Here is an 18,218-nt window from a genome sequence, read left to right on the forward strand (position 1 = left end):
AATAAAGAATTTGAGTTTTTTTAATACTATTGTAATGAAGCCATGACCACGATACATAAAATCATAAAAATATTTCTATTATTATTGTGTGTGTGTTTTTTATATGTGCAATAAACTAGAACTGATGTATAGTAGCTTCATGGCTTTGCATATAATGAGTCAGATAACATCTGAGCTACATGCATATATGGAAAACAAAGTGGTCTAGATTTGTAATGATGATATAATACAAACAAGCCATTATATTTAATAATATAAATCAATGGACAATTTTAAACGTTGGGTGACAATACATTCGATAAAAACAGGTTTCTCCGCGGTCTAGAGTATAAACTATATTCATAGCCAAAATTAAAGTCTAAATATTTTTTTTAATATTTAGAAGATTACAGTTTCAGTTGCAGATGGTTTCGGTAATAAATAACTCAGACCTAAAAAGAAACCGAAAAATAATCTTAATGTATTTTTTTTCGAATTTTTATATTAGGTTTTGTGAAAGAAATAATCCTAATTAATATTTTTATTATAACAGCGAATACGTGTTTAACATTAAAAAGGATAATCATCATTAATAAAGATTCTTCTCGAAAATAAACGAAATTATAGATAGGATCTTTCTAATAATTATTTCATTTCTTATATTTAGAGACTATATTGAGCAGTCTCAATTTAAAATGTGTAGTTTTGTGCAATAAAAAAAACGGCTAGCTAGGGTTGTCACAAATTTATTTGTACGAAGACTTTGAAAGGTAGTTAAAAATATATTTTATTAGAATTAGTTTAAGGTTACGGGTACGGTATGATAGATATACCCTCATCTGTTATTTGATGAATGAAGTTATAATTTTTAACTAAAAAAAAAGATAATATGACAAACATTCAGTTCGAAATAAGTAAAATATACCTATGACCAATATATAAATAGTGCCAGCTTTTCCGATAAATAATTAAAATCTTTTCGAGTCTGTAAATAGTTTTTCCTCAAAATCTTATGCATTAAGCGGCGGATCCGTTCGAAATTAATTTGAAAATGAAGCAGTGAAACATAAAAATTAATTTGGCAATAATTCATGCCAAATTATTTTTTATACTTAACACATGAGCGCAACAAACACGGTTCTTGTGTTCTGAAAATCTGAAAATTGCCATGTTACTAAAAGATAGACCATATTAGTAACTCTGGCAGATTTTCATACAACACATACAGGTTTTGTTGCGATGATGTTCATTACCATTGAGCACGTGTTGAATAATTAGAGATACAAATTAAGTGCATGAAAATTTACAAATGCGGACTTAAACCGGCATTCTACGGTTAAGATTATGTTCTAACCGTTAGGCCAATCCGGCATAAGGAATTGTAAACATCATTGTAATTATGTACTGTTTTTCCTATCAACTATGAAAAGATATGATGCAACCATCGGCAACAAATACGTAATATTATATCACAAATAGTTCACTAAAATCAATAAGTGCACCTGTAGAATTGCATATACGTTCATCTCTCGACTTTGCGCGATGTCATAGGCCCAGATTAAATAAAAGCATCAATAGTACACTAGATTTATTTGATATCAGGGAAAGGTCACACGTTAAAGGACAAGCTGTGGAATTTTCGCAAATTACAAAAGATGAAAATAATGTATATTATTAACAAAACAAAATTACTTTTAATAAATTTATTACAAGAATATAAAATAATAATAATTAATTACCAAATACTTTAATCAATATCTGGTTTGCTAATATTATTACAAAAACATTCAACAATGATACGCCTGACCGTATTTCGCGCTGCCTCCCGCCAAAAAGAGAATGAATTTAAAAGCCATCTGACAGCTTGACGTATGACGTTCGGAAAGTCACACTAATTCTCCTTATAATATACATTATGTTGCAATCACTATTTTTGCTATGTTTTTTTTTTAAGATTAAACGTTACATAACATTTTTATTTACATAATATTTTTATTTTACCCAAAAGAGACAAATAATTTTAAGTCACAAGTATGACATTTATTTATAAAAATGTTGCCATCGTGACGATGTTTTCCTTTCTTGTATTAATTATACGAGAATACATATTTACACGTGTACATTTGACTTTTATCCTTCCCTTTTCTAATTTGAAGGAAATGCTTTTATACGAGGACATGCAAAAAATTTACTCAAATTCAGTTCATTGCATTTAATGTACTTAATAATTATAATTGCAAGAAAACTTGAAGAAAATATATAGAAAAATAACTTTTTAAATTATTTTTATTATCTTAGTAGTAGATATTTGCTTAAATTTTTATTACCTCCTTAGTAATTTTCTTATAGCTAAGTACGAATTGAACACTCCCAAAGTTCATGTACCAATATGACCTATATAGTAAGATCACAATTCAAATCGTTCCATAACAATAATCAGCATCATTTGGTGGATACACTTGTGGCAGAATTTAATTGAAATTAGACACATGCAGATTTCTTCAAGATGATTTCCTTCACCGCCAAACACGAAATGAACTACAAACACAAATTAAGAACATGAAAATTCAGTGGTGCTTGCCTCAGTTTGAACCTGCAAAAAGGTTAAGATGCACGCGTTCTAACCACTGGGCTATCTCACCTTCTATCATTGACTACCTTCGCTCATTTGTAAGTTAGTTAAAAATCAATTTCCCAAAGCAAGTTAATTATTATGCGACACACTATTTATCTTTGTAAACAAATTAAAATTCCTTTATAATGAATAATGTCTCCTACGTAATAATCTTTGGCTTTGAGAAAATAAGTTCGCAGCATATTAATTATGAAACCACGAGTCCGAAATTAACATTAAAACATACACATATGTGTGGAAATACGTCGTATTTTAACATTACATTGTGTGGCTTAAATCGTAATGATAAAACAATTATGGTGTAGTTTCCCGTGATACAATTTCGATAAACGCGTAACTTAGTTACCGCCTACTATTTAGCAAATGTTATATACACTTTTACCTAAATCGGGATATTATAGAATTACATTTTAAACCATATTTGTAATAAACAGTACAAAAAAAATCATGTTTGTGATCAAATCATGTTTTTTTTAGATTTAATCTCAAAGACATTACTTAAAATGTCACCTTATTAATATACAAATAAAGGTTTTAATTGAATATTCAAAAAAATGCATAAAGATTTTAGATCTACATTAAGTATTAAGTAAGTTAAACCAAGTAAAAGTAGTATTAAATAAGTATGTAAATAAAAACTTACTTGTCACTAAATTTTTTTAACAAATAAAGGATAACATTGTTGTTAGGGATTAACAAATCGGCGCTTACGCTATTTTTATAATTGATTAACTGTGATCCGGTCGCTTTGCTGGGCATTAAACAAAACAAAAAAAAGAGAAAGGGCTAACGGAAATTAAAAAAATAATAGCTTATTATTTTATAATCTATGTACGATTCCGCGTCAATTGATCATAATCTCATTCTCAATCTCAAATCAACATTCAGTAATTTCAAATGACTGATGCATAAAGTAAAAAAAAAGACAACAAATATTAAGATAGACTGTTTAATATCTCTTAAATCAAGAGTTCGTAACATTAAAAAAATAATTTAAAGGATATAATAAAAAAATAATACTTTTAAGGATTCATATTTGCATTTTAGTATCTCTTCGTTTGACGTTTCCGTATTTTGCATGAGTAAGGCAGGTTTAAGGAAAGCGTTAAACATAATATGAGGACGTTCCGAGAAAACGACAAACCCAATTTTGGTGAATTATTGTTGTGGTCGAAAACTTCCTTCGTCAATGAGCTAAGGCGACCAGTTTTACAAATAATAAATGCATAAACAATATGTGATCGAAACAAACATCCAGGCGATATTATTATTTGTACTACAGTTTTGACTGAAGAAAACCTTCGTTTTCAACTGAAATAAAACGTTGCACACGGATTGAACCTCAAAATTTTAACTTTATCCAACCGTTCAAAACATTTTTCTTTTCAATACATAATGATATAATCACTTACATACAATATAAAACTAATATATATTCTATTTTCCGAAGGCGAAGCCTCTTTTTCTAAAGCTACGTTGATGATGATTAACAATGTTCAAAAGTACTAATATGAAAAATTACACAAGCTAAGCATAGGATTGATGTATTGCTCCGTTTGCAATATTCTGACGCAGTATATCGCACACATTGCACTATCCCTGAATAGAATAGTTCTGGAAACATGACTCATGTATATATACAACAATAAAAAAAAATCGTACTCGGAACTGATATGAAGTATGTGCAGTCTGTGGTATTGTAAGGAAGGTAACATCCCATTTTATGCTTGGCAGCGTATTCGTATTGCATGTATGTGTTGCAGATAGAACTATTTTCGAGTCAAACTTACTTCTGACTACTTCTGACATTTTGTTTTGTTTCTTTAAGCACTCCATCTGATTGTATGTTGTAAACCGTTTTCACAACTGTCACGCTTACAGATTTTTACCGAAGAATTCTTTAAAAGATAGCCCTTAGACTCACATCAGTATTAAAAAATTCACAGAATCTTCACTTTAATGTCATAACACACAAAAAATGTGTGTATTTTATATATATAAACAATGATTTGTATGCAGTCATGCCATTTGCTCTGTTGATCAAAAAAGTATTTTTTTAACTATGCATTTGTAATTAATTTTCAAAATATTTTTTAGAAAGTGGACAGAAAATCTATCAAAAACGCAATAATATATTCCATTTAACATTAACATGCCTGGGTATGCAAAAGTTTATGGAGAACTAATTTTCTCGATCAACAGTCATTTCGACTGATATGGATTTGTGACCGTAACTTTTATAACGGGAGGTGAACATCATCATTCGTACCATCTGTTTGTTTACATGTTTATAATAATAACGACATTATATAATGTATTGTTTTCTTTTTTTTATTTTATTCTACTTATTCCGAAAATTTATAAAATTATTTTATTGATTAGTAAGGCATGAATTCAACATTAAGTTGAGGAAATTTCAGCAACTTTTTATAATTCTTTTAATTTCAAGCTATTGCTCTCGTTGAGCCAGTCAGCCCACGTAATTTCTATAAATAAATAAATAAAAATAATAGGCGTGATATTTGTATATCGTTACGATAGAAGCAAACTCAATGAGGCTGGCTTTAAAAGGAATGAGAAGTTTTCAGCAACACGGTGATAGAGTCAAAGTACTGGGGATTATTTTAATCATTCATGTTTTAATCCATGATAGTCAATTTGGTATTGATTTAGACACAGTCCAAATTATGTTGGTTTTCATTATAAATTCTTTCAACAACCAATAATTTCCAATCTTCTCATCAATCGGCCCCCTGTCCAGTGATGGGCGAAGTTCGTAGGGTAACTACTATCAGAACAATAAATCTGTCGATTACACATTAAAGTCGTTTCTTTTGTGCACAAGCGATTAGTTGGACATGTGCCAATTATTATAATCACTGTATTTGCTTCCGGCATATAATTGATTAATCTTTTAAGTTAAATCACAATCAAAATTACGTTATTCGCAATTCAATTATATAATTTTTTTTTAATAAGTATTGCAAGGAAGAAAATTCTACGTGGTCTTCTAGATATTATTTGACTGACGTTAAAAAATGCATTTTAGTTATTTTAAGTTTTAACATTTTATTTTATATAAATATAAATAATAAATAAGACACAATAGACTAAAAAAAACTAAGACACAAATGAATGAATGTTTCACTTTTTTTTAATTTATTAATAAATAGCCGAAGAACCATAGTGCCAGTCGAGGGTAAGTGGTAAACCCATAGACAAGCCAATAAGACAACAAGCCTATAGACAATACAAGAAGTAAACAACATTGCGTCATCAACGATGGAATCTAAGAATTTCTCTTGCGCCACACTGGCTCATCCTCATGATTCGAACTAGAACATAGCAATACAGTGTCGATGGTTTTCATCAAGGTGGAACAGCATACAGCAGTATATATATATATACGTATGTATGTATATGTATATATATATACATATACAGAGTTGCGAAGAGGATTTATGAGAATGTCCTTTCCTACATATTTATATAAGAAATAAATTCGTATTTTACATGTATGCATGTTAAGGGAATAAAATTAAATTGGTAATAAAATATTGATACGTCATTATTGTATATAAAAACATATTATTACTCAAATTTCAATAGTCATATTATGGTAAGGAGGCGGTGAAGGAAAAACCAGCGGGGCATGTCTGCAACCCTGCGCACAGGCAACTCTTAATATAAAGAGACGGCAGCATGTACAGGCGCATTTCCCTAGCGTCTCTTGCGCAGGTGTTTTCCTTGAGTGTAGTGATAATATGGCGACATTTTTTGTAAGTTTTTTTTTTTTTGTTTTTTTTTTTACATATAAATAGTAAATAATAGTTAATGTTATTTCCGTTTCGATTAGAATAAGAATTCAATTATTATGCAGAACGTGCCCTAATGTCAAAGTAAAATTCTTGATTCAATATGGAAGCATCACACTAATGTAATTATTGATGGTCAAAAATCTACTACCTGTTCGGGAGGGAACGCAGTAGACATGAGAACCGGCGAAAACTCAATACATATAATCATGTTAAAAGATAAATTTTATTTCCAACTGTTTATTATATTTTTGAATTATTAGAGTCAAGTTTTTTTTTGTGTTTAAATAATATTACGTATTTTTTTAAATATCTATTATTATTATCAAGATATAATTTATATAAAACAAAAATAACAATAATAACGTTATAAAAATCTATGATTAGCAACGGAAGTTTATTTGATACTAGTTCCGTCCCCGTGTACCGCCCTGACCACTACAATTGTAATAAATCATATTTGTTAAGGCATGTTTATTCAAAATTTCATCCAAAGCCAAGCATTATTTTAAATTGTACAGTATGATATAAGTATGCCTATATATTATATCTAGTAAATCAAACATCAACTACAAGTTACTCTCATGTGAAAAATATTATTATACGTTATTTTTATTCTGTAACTATAATCACTTGAATGGGCTTTGGATGGAATATACGGGTTTACATTCCACCCAACCTTTACATATTGTACCACCGTACAACATTACAAAGTGTTACGATTTTATGTTACGCGATAAGGCCTTATTATACAAACATGTGTAGTATTAAAAGTACTTCTGAATTTCTATTAAGTATGCAGAGTAAAATACTACACCACAAACAGCGATAAGTATTTTTGTGTTCCGGTTTGAAAGATGAGTTAGACATAACATCGCTGCCAAGGTAGATAGCATATTGGCTATGTAAAGGACGATTAATATTTTTTACAGTGCCATTGTCTATGAGTGGTGGTTACCACTTACTCTGAAATGGTCCTTTTATTAAAATAAATATAATAGAAGAAGCACAACTTCGTTAAAATTATAATATATTATTTAATAATGCATACAATAAAAAAGAATTAGTAATAATTGTGTTATATAGAAAATGTGGATATGTATATAAGAATACATATATATTTGTATGGTAACGCGTATATAACCAAACTTTTCTAAAGTAAAGGCTAACTATACAATACTTAAAAATAATTTGTATTTACTAAATTTGCTTGTTAAATAAAGTTAACCTAAACGAATCCCTTTATGTCCTTTGATGATATTACAATGTATACAGACACTTCGGTTCTTATTTTTTATGCGTATGATATAATAATGAAGTCCACTCTCTCTGATCAAGCACGGAGCAGGACCCGCTGGATTGCAGTAATTAGGATAAAAAAAAACAACTACTACATACAGTATTTTTATATATTATATATTATCATATATTATTTAATATGGATTATTTATATATTATTTTAAATTGAAAATAAAAAAAGAAAGAAAGTGTCAGTGGGCCACGTCTTCCAAGAAGACGACAAGCTCGAAGTCCAGCGAAGATCTGCTGTTTGCTGATGTTCAGTAAAAATATAAAATAACGCCAAAATTTATAAAAATAAAATGTAAAAAAAGGCACGGCCAACTGTAAGCCCGTGGATGTTGTAAATTAAATAAAAAAAAAAAAAAATGAAATCCAAACCAGCTATTAATTTTCTCACCAAATATAATGGTGATACCTTCAATACAAGAGTGAACTCAGCTATAAATATAAACTCTATATGCATTTCAATAAAAAAACAATGAATAAAAATTTTTGTTACTAAAAGTCTGATATAATACGACACGTTATAAAGAAAATGATATGTTTAAGCAATCCTAACAAAACCGTGACAAAATGACGACTATTTCTTTAACTTTCTTATTCAGACTCTATATATAATGTAGAATCTATATATTTATGGAAATGGTATAATGTCCAATTGTGTATTTAAATGTGGTGATTCCAAAAGTTGAAGGTAACGTAATAAAATAATAATAAGATTATATAATTTTGTTACGATTAAACAAAAATAACACTTCTTCCCTAAGCAATGTCAGTTTTTTTTTAACTAATGTTTATCTATTGGCACTGAGCCGTCTGGCTATATGTCGAATACAATACAATATTTATGTTCAATATATTTAAAAAAAAAACTACTTAAAATTGAATGCCAATTTTTTTATAGAATACTTTCAAAAGTAAAAACTTCGTGTACTAAATGCTATGAATATATTGAGATTAAAAAAATAAAAAAGGGTATATTTTCGCGTGAGCTCGAATGACACATACCACTTCTACGAGATTTAATATTTGAAGGTATCGTTACAAACTGTCCCACATAACCCTTGCCTCACCCGTAATTATGGAGGTTGTGATGGGAACTCGCCTCGTTGGTCACTTAGTATTTGAAATCCTTACTAAAGACATAAATACCTGTTACATAATACTAGATGTGGACACGGTTTCATTTCTAGCACGCTTATTGCGATGGTATTGTTCGTTGACTTTTGTCGTAAGAAGTGCTCGTTAGGAAATGTGATTAGTTTTTGCCAAAAATAATGGTAAGATAAATAGGAATTATTATTTTGTGATACACTGCCAATTATAAACCAATCTTCGTGACATATTTTCGAAAATTAATGACTTTAGTAAGTTTAAATTGTATCTAGACTCTGGCACGGCAAGAAGTATACACTCCTCATATACCAACCATTGGATCCGATTTATCTAAGATTATTGCGCTTGTTACTACGCTGGTTCAATCACCCTTCAAGCCGGAACACAGAAATACAACAACACAAATATTGCTTGTTTTGCTGATGTGGTGGTTGAATAAAAAAAATTCTTGCCGGTTCTTCTCGGTAGAATCTACATTCCGAACCGGTGGTAGCTTTACTTAAAATAGTTTGTTAAATGATGATTCAAAAGTGCTTGTAAAAGCCTACTTGAATAAAGTATATTTTGATTTTGAATAACATATTAGTGACCCAGGCAGCTACGCAGACCAGACGAAGACTTATGATAACAGTGTTGATTGTACAAAACTCGAAACTCTCTGCACCATAGTAAAATCTCTGAAAGTGATGTGTCATACTGATTATTATAATTCTAGAATTTAAAGGATAATCGTACCAAAATAATGTATCCTTGACGTTTACGCTCTTAGGAGAATTCTCCGAAATTATGATTTTAAATTGTGCTGTTCTGGTGTTTGTTTTTAGCACTATGTCAAATAAATATGATCGTATATGTTGTTAGAGTAGGATATACGTTTTATATTGAAAACAAACTAATATACTTTTATAAATATCCGAGGCTTGTAGTCGTTATTATATGAAACTTAAATTTACATAACACAAGACTGTAAGCCAAACCTTAAAAGAAATTACCGGAACGATGTACGATATTTGTCAACTACTTTAGTCATATCACAAATACAACTACATTTAAGTTGAATGTACCCATTATTTTTGTTTTTGTTTCACAAAATACGGTATCAGGGTTCAAAGAATCGTCAAACGTACGTTATCTTAAATATTATGCACGTTTAATCTTACGCGTTAAATCTGAAACGCAATAATGTGATAATTTGGGCTGAATTTTCTAATGTTATTACACGGAAGTCCACAATCGTGAATTGTGAGATCGTGAAAAATGGGACATTAATTATTATAATCATATGAATTAAAAGATACGCGCATCTAAATAACGAACCTATTACTGTAAATCTGGGGGCATTTCTACTATCATATTACGTTATGATACGTTCCCGATTCTATTCTAATCCAACTTAGACCATTTCTCCCAAAAATAAACCTCAGCTTAATTGTAACTGATGGCCAATTTTAGTTTTTTTCATATCGGTTATGATACGATTCCCATTATATTCCGATCTAACTTCAACCGAATTGTACTGGATTGTTGTTTTAGTAGAATAAAAAAATAGTTGAACGACGGTAACGTTTCGATTTGATTGCAATGAAGTGTCAATTTTTTAGTAGAATTGGCCCCCGTTTTCAACTTTTCATGAGTCAAATACAAACTCAGTTATGAGAGCATTGCTGTATCGAATAGTGTGAGTGCGGAAAAACATTTTGTATTTAAGGGGATGTCCATTTACCCGTCAGTGATACATCACCTATGTTGACGAATTAGTCTTGTCTTGTCAAGACACAAATTGTTTATAAAATAAAAGCTTAATTGTTTGTATTGAAAATTATACTTTATCAAAGTGTACCTTGGTTACTTTTAAATAATTATTTTGTCGTTAAAAACGTACAGTGCAAAGCACTCCTTATTCCAAGCAACATTCGCACCCATTTCAATCGTTATACGATATATTATGTCATTCATGTCCACGTTTACGAGCCATTGGCACGCAAGTGGGTGAAGGTTGGCACCAGAGTTACATGCTAATATACCAAGCGCACTGTCTTCCTTCCGTCGCTTTAAATTGCTGTTGCTAAATGGGATGTATTTTTCAAAAATTGACGCAAGTAAATATATAAATGTCAAAGAGGTCATAGTTTTTTTTATGATCAGTTATATATATAAAAGTAACAAACCTCCGGAGTTTGACGCTGTAGATATGTAAAACGCAACACCCAATGGGATCGAAAAAGATTGTTTCCTCCGTAATTTAATTCCAAAACACAATAACCAATAAAAAGTAATTTTAATTGTTATAATTTGAAATAAATGTTGTAATAAATAGTTATATAGAACGTAATGGACCAATAATTATACACAAGTACCGCGAAAATTAATATAAATAAAAAATAGGCAATCTTTTTACTTCATAACAAATAAAAATAGCAAGTAAAACCATGTGCTGAGACCAGTTTTTCAATAAACAAAGAATTTAATGATTAACTTATTACTGTTTTCCTTCCGCAGTTTTGTAATATGACTAAATAATGTTTACAATCTTCTGCTTTCATGAGGCATAACATTTTCTTTTCATTCAATCAAGATTTGAATTTGTGTTCCGAGAAAATATAATAGAAAATAATAATTACTGAATCAATTCTTGTTTTAATTATCAAAAAATGTTTCACCCAGCAACAAATCAATACGACAAGACAAGTATTGACTGTCATCAGAATTAAATATATCCTCAAACAAACAAAATTATCATTAATTATTGCAAATTTATTCGTATCATTACGTATTGATTAAAGCAACGAATGCCAATGTTAATTAAATGCTATTTAAATCATCTGTCATCGATTCTGATCTAACAAAGGGGTTGGAAAATAACGCTGACATACGCAAAATATTTCCCACATTACGTTAACATACTCGGATCTAAGTATGTCAAGTCACAAGCGCTTAGTTAAGATAGTATTTTTTATGATTATTTATATTAACTTGATTCTTATTTTAACTTTTCACGAATTAAACAAATATTTTTATAATACAGATACAAATCCGTACATAAATTATAATACAAATCCCATTTATCGCCAAATTCTATGATTTTTTTATGTGAGTCTTCCACACTTTATCATCATGAGTCATAATCATCATCAGCCGGAATACGTCCAATGCTGGACAAATGCCTCCCCCAAAGATCTCCACAAAAGCCAATCTTGCGCTACTCGCATCCTGTGGCTTCCCGTGACCCTCACTGGATCGTCAGTACACCTTGTAGGGGGCCTGCGCACGCTGCGTTTTCCGATTCGTGGTCGCGACTCAAGAACTGTTCTGTCCCAGCGGCCGTCGCTTCTACAAGCTATGTGCCCTACCCACCATCGCGGAAAGTACTCATCATGAGTACTTCCTTTATACCATAAAAATATTTTTATCTACAATATTTATGCAAAGTTGAAGTGAAGCTTCTAATGAACACAATTTTGTAATTCTTCATTAAAGGCAGAATCATTAGTATAAACTTTTTTAAAAACAGAAGTTTGTTTTGTAAATATCGTTCGAAATTGTATAATTAGAGGCCTATTTTTTATATAAACAAACAAACTTTAATAAAGTTTTTATATGTATGTATATGAATTTGTCTTGAGTATATTTCTCTTTACATAAATACTTTCTTTTTTACCCCAATAATTAAAGTATTTCCAGGAGATTATCCAAAAAAGATTTCTTGTTTTCCTTCCAGCTCCGTGACCTTCTAAATCTGATTAGTATTATCAATGTCTAATAAGCGTTTTATCACCTTTAGCTAAGCCTACCGAGTACGCACGTAAATTAATGTATGAGCTAGCTTCGGATCTTACGCCATTTTTACTTTAGGATCGTGTCATAATGATCATGGTTATTCCACGAAGAGATTAAAATGACACTTGCATATTGTTAATTCTGAAATACAAGATAAAGACTACAGTATATACTTATAGTTTTCGTTTGATTAATTAGAGAAATTGTTAATTATCTCCAATATAAGAAGGGGCAAATCTTGCCAAAACAATTTACGCAATAATTTTTTTTTACTTTTACAAATAACAATTATTTTGATTGATTAATTTAAGTTTCAGAGCGTATCTTAGTTACTAGTGTCATATTAAAATATGTAACATTTATATAAGACAATCCTCCGTTGAGCTATTACAGATAGAGACTGTAAATATATTGTTAAATAAATACATGTTCGTATTATATATTAAAAATACTTATATATACGCAAATTGAGGGCATTCACATAGCATCCTTAAAAAACGTATACTTTATTCGTTCGCCTTCGCTCTGATAATCCAATGAAACGAATACCTTAAATTAAACGTGCGCGTGTTATTTACTACTTTAAAAAACAATTGTCTTACAATTATTTTAAGGTTGAACGTGTTAAATATTATAAGTATACAGCTCGGCAGATCTTTTTTAAAAATATATAAAACATTCTTAAAGCAAGATTTTTACTTAAATTTAATCAGAATAATACAAATCTTTTTAATGACTTACTTTCTCGATAGGTCTTTGTGCAAATCCCTCCGAGTACGTTACCACTCATCAAATATTCAACCGCTGAACAGCAATGCTTAATATTGTTGTTCCCGTTTTAAGGGCGAATGAGCCAGTGTAACTAAAGGCACAGATGACATAATATCTTAGTTCCCAAGATTAGCGACGCATTGGCGATGTGAGGAACACTTAATATTTCTTACAGCGCCCATACCCTAGATCATAATACTAGTAAATTAGATAAATTGCTCATCGATTTCAGAAAAAACTGAACAAATCTGTGGTAATAATGATCACTCCAGATTTTTGATATCAGTATTAAATAGTGTAACTCCCTAGTATCAGTATAGAGTCGAGAGTCTATCTCTAGTATCTAATTTTCGGTGTCTTGATATCATTACAAGATTATATTCATTATAAAAAAGCGTGGTCTTAGTATTTGTTAATTTCCATGCAGGATTTATATAAATTTAATTATACTTTATTAAATACACTGTAATTATAATAGTGGATAAGAGTAACTACCGAGTTTCTTGCCGGATCTTCTCGGCTTACTTTGCAAACCGGTGGCAGCTTGACATTTAATTCAACACTGTAACATGACGATTAAGAGCTGCCTTCATAAGCCTCTTTGAATAAAGAATAATTGATTTTGATTTGACTTCCATAAAACCGATGATGAAATAAACAGATAAGTGAAAAATGTTATAAAGAAGTCACAAGTCGGGTTGCAAGTGAGTCACTTGAACCGAACTTTGAGCGCCCTTAAGAAAAACCAAGTAGGTTTTTTTAGCCCAACCGAAATTGGTGAATTCTTGAACTCCAGATATCGATGCAATTATTTTTTGTGTAACGTTTTTAGTTATATAAAATGACTGTCTAATATTATAAATGTATTCATAAAATTAAATAATTATTTGATTTTTTTTCTACAGTTTTTTATCGTTTCGCTGTACGCGGCTAGCGCAGCACCGCAGTCGTCGTCGAGACTCTATCCACAAGCCTCGCAGTACCAGCAAATAAATCCGTGAGTTGATTGATTTCTATAATGCATGCATCAAATATTGCTAGTGAATATCAAGCCATGTGTTGACTGATTGATATTGACTGCACTTTTATCCTAACAATGGAATCCAAATGCTAAATATTTTTTCAATATAGCTAAATAGAAAAAATATCAAGGTTTTGATAACATTTTGTTTCAGACTGGACTATTATTTAGATAATCCCGAAGTGAGAAACTTTTACGAACAAGAACAAAAACAAGGTGAGTTCATGGGATATGTTATGTGTATCCAATATTTATATTATTTCTTTTTAATTTATTTACATCAATAACTTTAATGATTTTCAATATATATAAGTAATAACTGTCTAATTCAGTACATCTAGATAATCTCTCAAGCACACCAAGACAAGCAATCAGTATTATAATAGAAAGGCACAAAATATTCTTAAACTCAAAACTATATCATTATTGTTTCAGTTAACACGAACTCCCATAATAGTGCACCAGCACGCCTGGAGACGCTAGAACCTGATAGTGAAGTTGAGCTTATACCTGGAGCACAACAACCCCAGCAGCCACCACAGCAGGTAATTAACGTAACATACATGTATCATTAGTTATTTTGTCAATTTATCACTAAGATTTTTAAAAACGCCTGCAAAATTAAATTAGCAATAGAATGCTTAAGCAAAAATAACACCTGTGAAAATAAATAAGCAATAAAACACCTGCGTAATTATATTAGCAATACATTCACTAGGACACTGCTATTATTTTGTATCTTACGAAGCCTGGGTGGAAAGTTAGTTAGAAATAATCTACATATATAAGGACAAAGATTTTTATTTTGACTTAAGAACCTTCTCGGATGTACGCAGAGCAACTCACCAAAGTTTCATCACAATCGAATGAGTGGTTTAGGAATGCATAGACGACAAAAATACAAACATACATATCTATTAATAAAGCCAGTTATAGAAATGGTATTTGATAAATATCTTTAAATTTATATATTTTCTTTTTCTAGACACCAGTTGCACCTAATTTACCAGGTTTGATTCCCGGACAAAGAGTATTTATTGTTCACATGCCAGTTCCCGGATATAGGTTTGTAAATAAGTTACTTATTACCAAATATATTTTAGAGAATAAATATTGCATTAAAAAAAAATTTTACTAAAAAACTTTATTTCACAGACCTGGTACTGTTGGTGGTTACCAGCCTGTGTATGTTGTAGCAGCAGGGCCTCAAGCAAACACAGGATATCCTGGTAATTTAAATTGTTTTTTAAATTAAAATTATAAGTCAAAATATACCACGTCAAAGAAAAATTGCTAAGCGTCAAATATTGTAGAAGTCAACGAAGTTGCGAAAAAAATGTACTCTTTTAGCGAGTCTTTTAGTTTGCAAGCTTAAATTTTAAATAAAATTAAAATAAAAGCCTTGCCATTTTAGTCTATGACATAATCATCTACATAGCAAGTCATTAACAGCCTACAGTCGTTCAAATAGAGCGTTCAAATGTTTAAACTTAAAGAAAAGCATTATAAAATTAAGATTTAATATTTTAAACGCTTCAAATAATATACCTTATCACCTTCATTTATCAGGTTACCAGAACCCTGTCCTTCTCGATCCATCTGGCCGAGGTTCTCCAGTACATGGTTATCAACCAGGCGTCCCGGGTGTACAAGCAAATCCAAATTTGGCAGTTCCTTTTGGCAACCAACCCTTTAACTTTGGATATCAAGCACCAATCATAGCTTATCAGTAAGTTTCGTCAGAACAGACAAAAACCGAGCAACCCCGGATAGAAGACGTGAATCTTAACCAAAGATAGAAAGTGTAAATTCTTGAAAGCACTTTATATTAAATCTCGTGCTCGACGGTGAAGGAAAATATTACACATATGTATATCGTTCAACTTTCTCCCATAGTGGGCAAAGCCGTCTATGGCACATTTACAAAAAATAATTTTCTTAATTTCAAATTCATATTTTACAAAAATTGCAGGCCAGTAACAAACCATCAAACAGGTGAAGTGCCTGGGGCTCTACGACTCTCACAACTCGTCTCTTTGCAAGGACAAGTTCAACAAACCAATGAGGGTCGCCAGAACAATAGTTTGTATAATTCCTATAACCAATAATAGTCTATCTCACAGCATGGTATCTTAAGCGATTTTCAAAAATTTTAAAAAACATATTAAGCATCTGACTATTAAGTTTAAATAAATAAATGGTACAATATACATATACTTGATACATTGCAGAATGTTTTGACGAGATTTTTATGATGCCATTTTGATAATAACTGCCACTGTAGTCAATGCTAACGATTGCCTCAGCCTAAATGCACGTAAGCTATCCGATGAAAAAAAATTCAAAAATGCTGCTTAACTTATGTTATAAGTGTATTTATATTTTTATTAATTCAGTTGTATATAATGTCTAATTACATTTATATTTACGTTCTGCTATAATTCGCTCTAAGTCAAACGTAATATTTAATGGTCTATAATTTTTATATCGCTTTAATTTACGTGCGTTAAATATATAATATAAATAACGACATGTAGCTTTTAAATAGTTTTAACCAATAAGCTATAATAATAATGTATAGGTAATATTAAAAATTCTTCCGTTTCTGATAATTTACGTGAATGAAAAATAGGACAGACAAACCTAACAAAAAGAAATCTTTTCCGGCTATGAAAGTTGAAATTCTCGGATTTCCTGTACTACAATATTCGTGTATTATAAACCTTCCTCTTGTATCTGTTTCATTTTTTATTTTTGAATCCAGCATTTCAATCCTTTAGGTGGTTGAAAAGATCTAAATGTACAGACGTCAACTTTTTTTTATATTATGCAGAGATTAAAACTAATATTTCAATGGAAGTAAGTAAGTTTTATTAATTGTTGTTTTTATTTCAGAAAATTCATCGAAGAATGAACCCAAAAGTGCCAGTCAGGTGACAATGGAATCCCAAGAACATCTTCAAAATACAAAGCCATCATCAGCCCAAATTAAAAACAAGGCATAGATTGTTATCACTTAATTTTATCCAAAGATTATTAATTTTATTTTATTCATCTTTCATCAGAACAAGTCTTCTATTATCAAAAAATGTTTTATTTATAATATAAATGTGCAAAATATAAAAAAAAAAAACGATGTAAAACATAAAAATAAAAAATAATTCATTTTATTTATATGCTATTAAGAAAAAACGCCGAGTAAATCACATTTTTGTATTGTCTAACGACAAAAGAGCAACTGCAACATACATAATTATGCCTACAAAGGTTACTACTGTATAAATATGGTAACACAACAACATACCAGTCACCCTAATGCTAACTTACTGGTCCTAGATGCACGAGTCCGTTGATAACAATTTTGGTTTTTTGTACAAAAGATGAAAAATTTCATTATTATTAAAACAAATCTGTATAAATGATTACTATTTGTAACTCTCTTAAATAAACTTTATGTTCTTCTAAACTAAATTCGTCACAATATGAGAAATAAGTTTTTCGTACCTGATTGTATTTTTAATAAATTTGTAAATTTACATTATTGTTTGTTTTATTTATCGAAATATATTTAAGAGGTATGTTCCATATATTGAAAGAGCACTTGAATGTCCAACACAAAATGTCAAAATCATTTTTCCCAGTATAGTAAAAATGCCCATGTAATGGTAATACAATGCATTTTCATGTAATGTTAATTCTTACGATGTTTTCGGTCAGCACCGTTTATAATATGAACCATAAACACAAGCCAACCCCATACAAATTCAGTAGATTATCCGGGTTTGAACCCACAATTTTAAAT

General features: G+C 30.2%; 1 protein-coding gene across 2 annotated transcripts; it reads left to right on the top strand.

Annotated features, from left to right (window-relative positions):
- Positions 1–6,249: 6,249 nt before the first annotated feature.
- On the top strand, positions 6,250–17,956 carry LOC113393458 (uncharacterized). Of its 2 annotated transcripts, none has more exons than XM_026630345.2 (9): positions 6,250–6,393; positions 14,301–14,392; positions 14,571–14,632; positions 14,852–14,961; positions 15,402–15,481; positions 15,572–15,645; positions 15,986–16,145; positions 16,389–16,483; positions 17,312–17,956. In XM_026630345.2, the coding sequence occupies exons 1-9, from the start codon at positions 6,379–6,381 to the stop codon at positions 17,419–17,421; spliced, it is 798 nt and encodes a 265-aa protein (XP_026486130.2). In that variant the 5' UTR covers positions 6,250–6,378; the 3' UTR covers positions 17,422–17,956. The 2 variants fall into 2 exon arrangements, with proteins under 2 accessions (XP_026486130.2, XP_026486129.2); XM_026630344.2 differs by having other exon boundaries at positions 6,251–6,393; positions 16,389–16,498.
- Positions 17,957–18,218: the final 262 nt, after the last annotated feature.

The sequence above is a fragment of the Vanessa tameamea genome, chromosome 6 (assembly GCF_037043105.1).
Source record: "Vanessa tameamea isolate UH-Manoa-2023 chromosome 6, ilVanTame1 primary haplotype, whole genome shotgun sequence".
Taxonomy (NCBI): Eukaryota; Metazoa; Arthropoda; class Insecta; order Lepidoptera; family Nymphalidae; genus Vanessa; species Vanessa tameamea.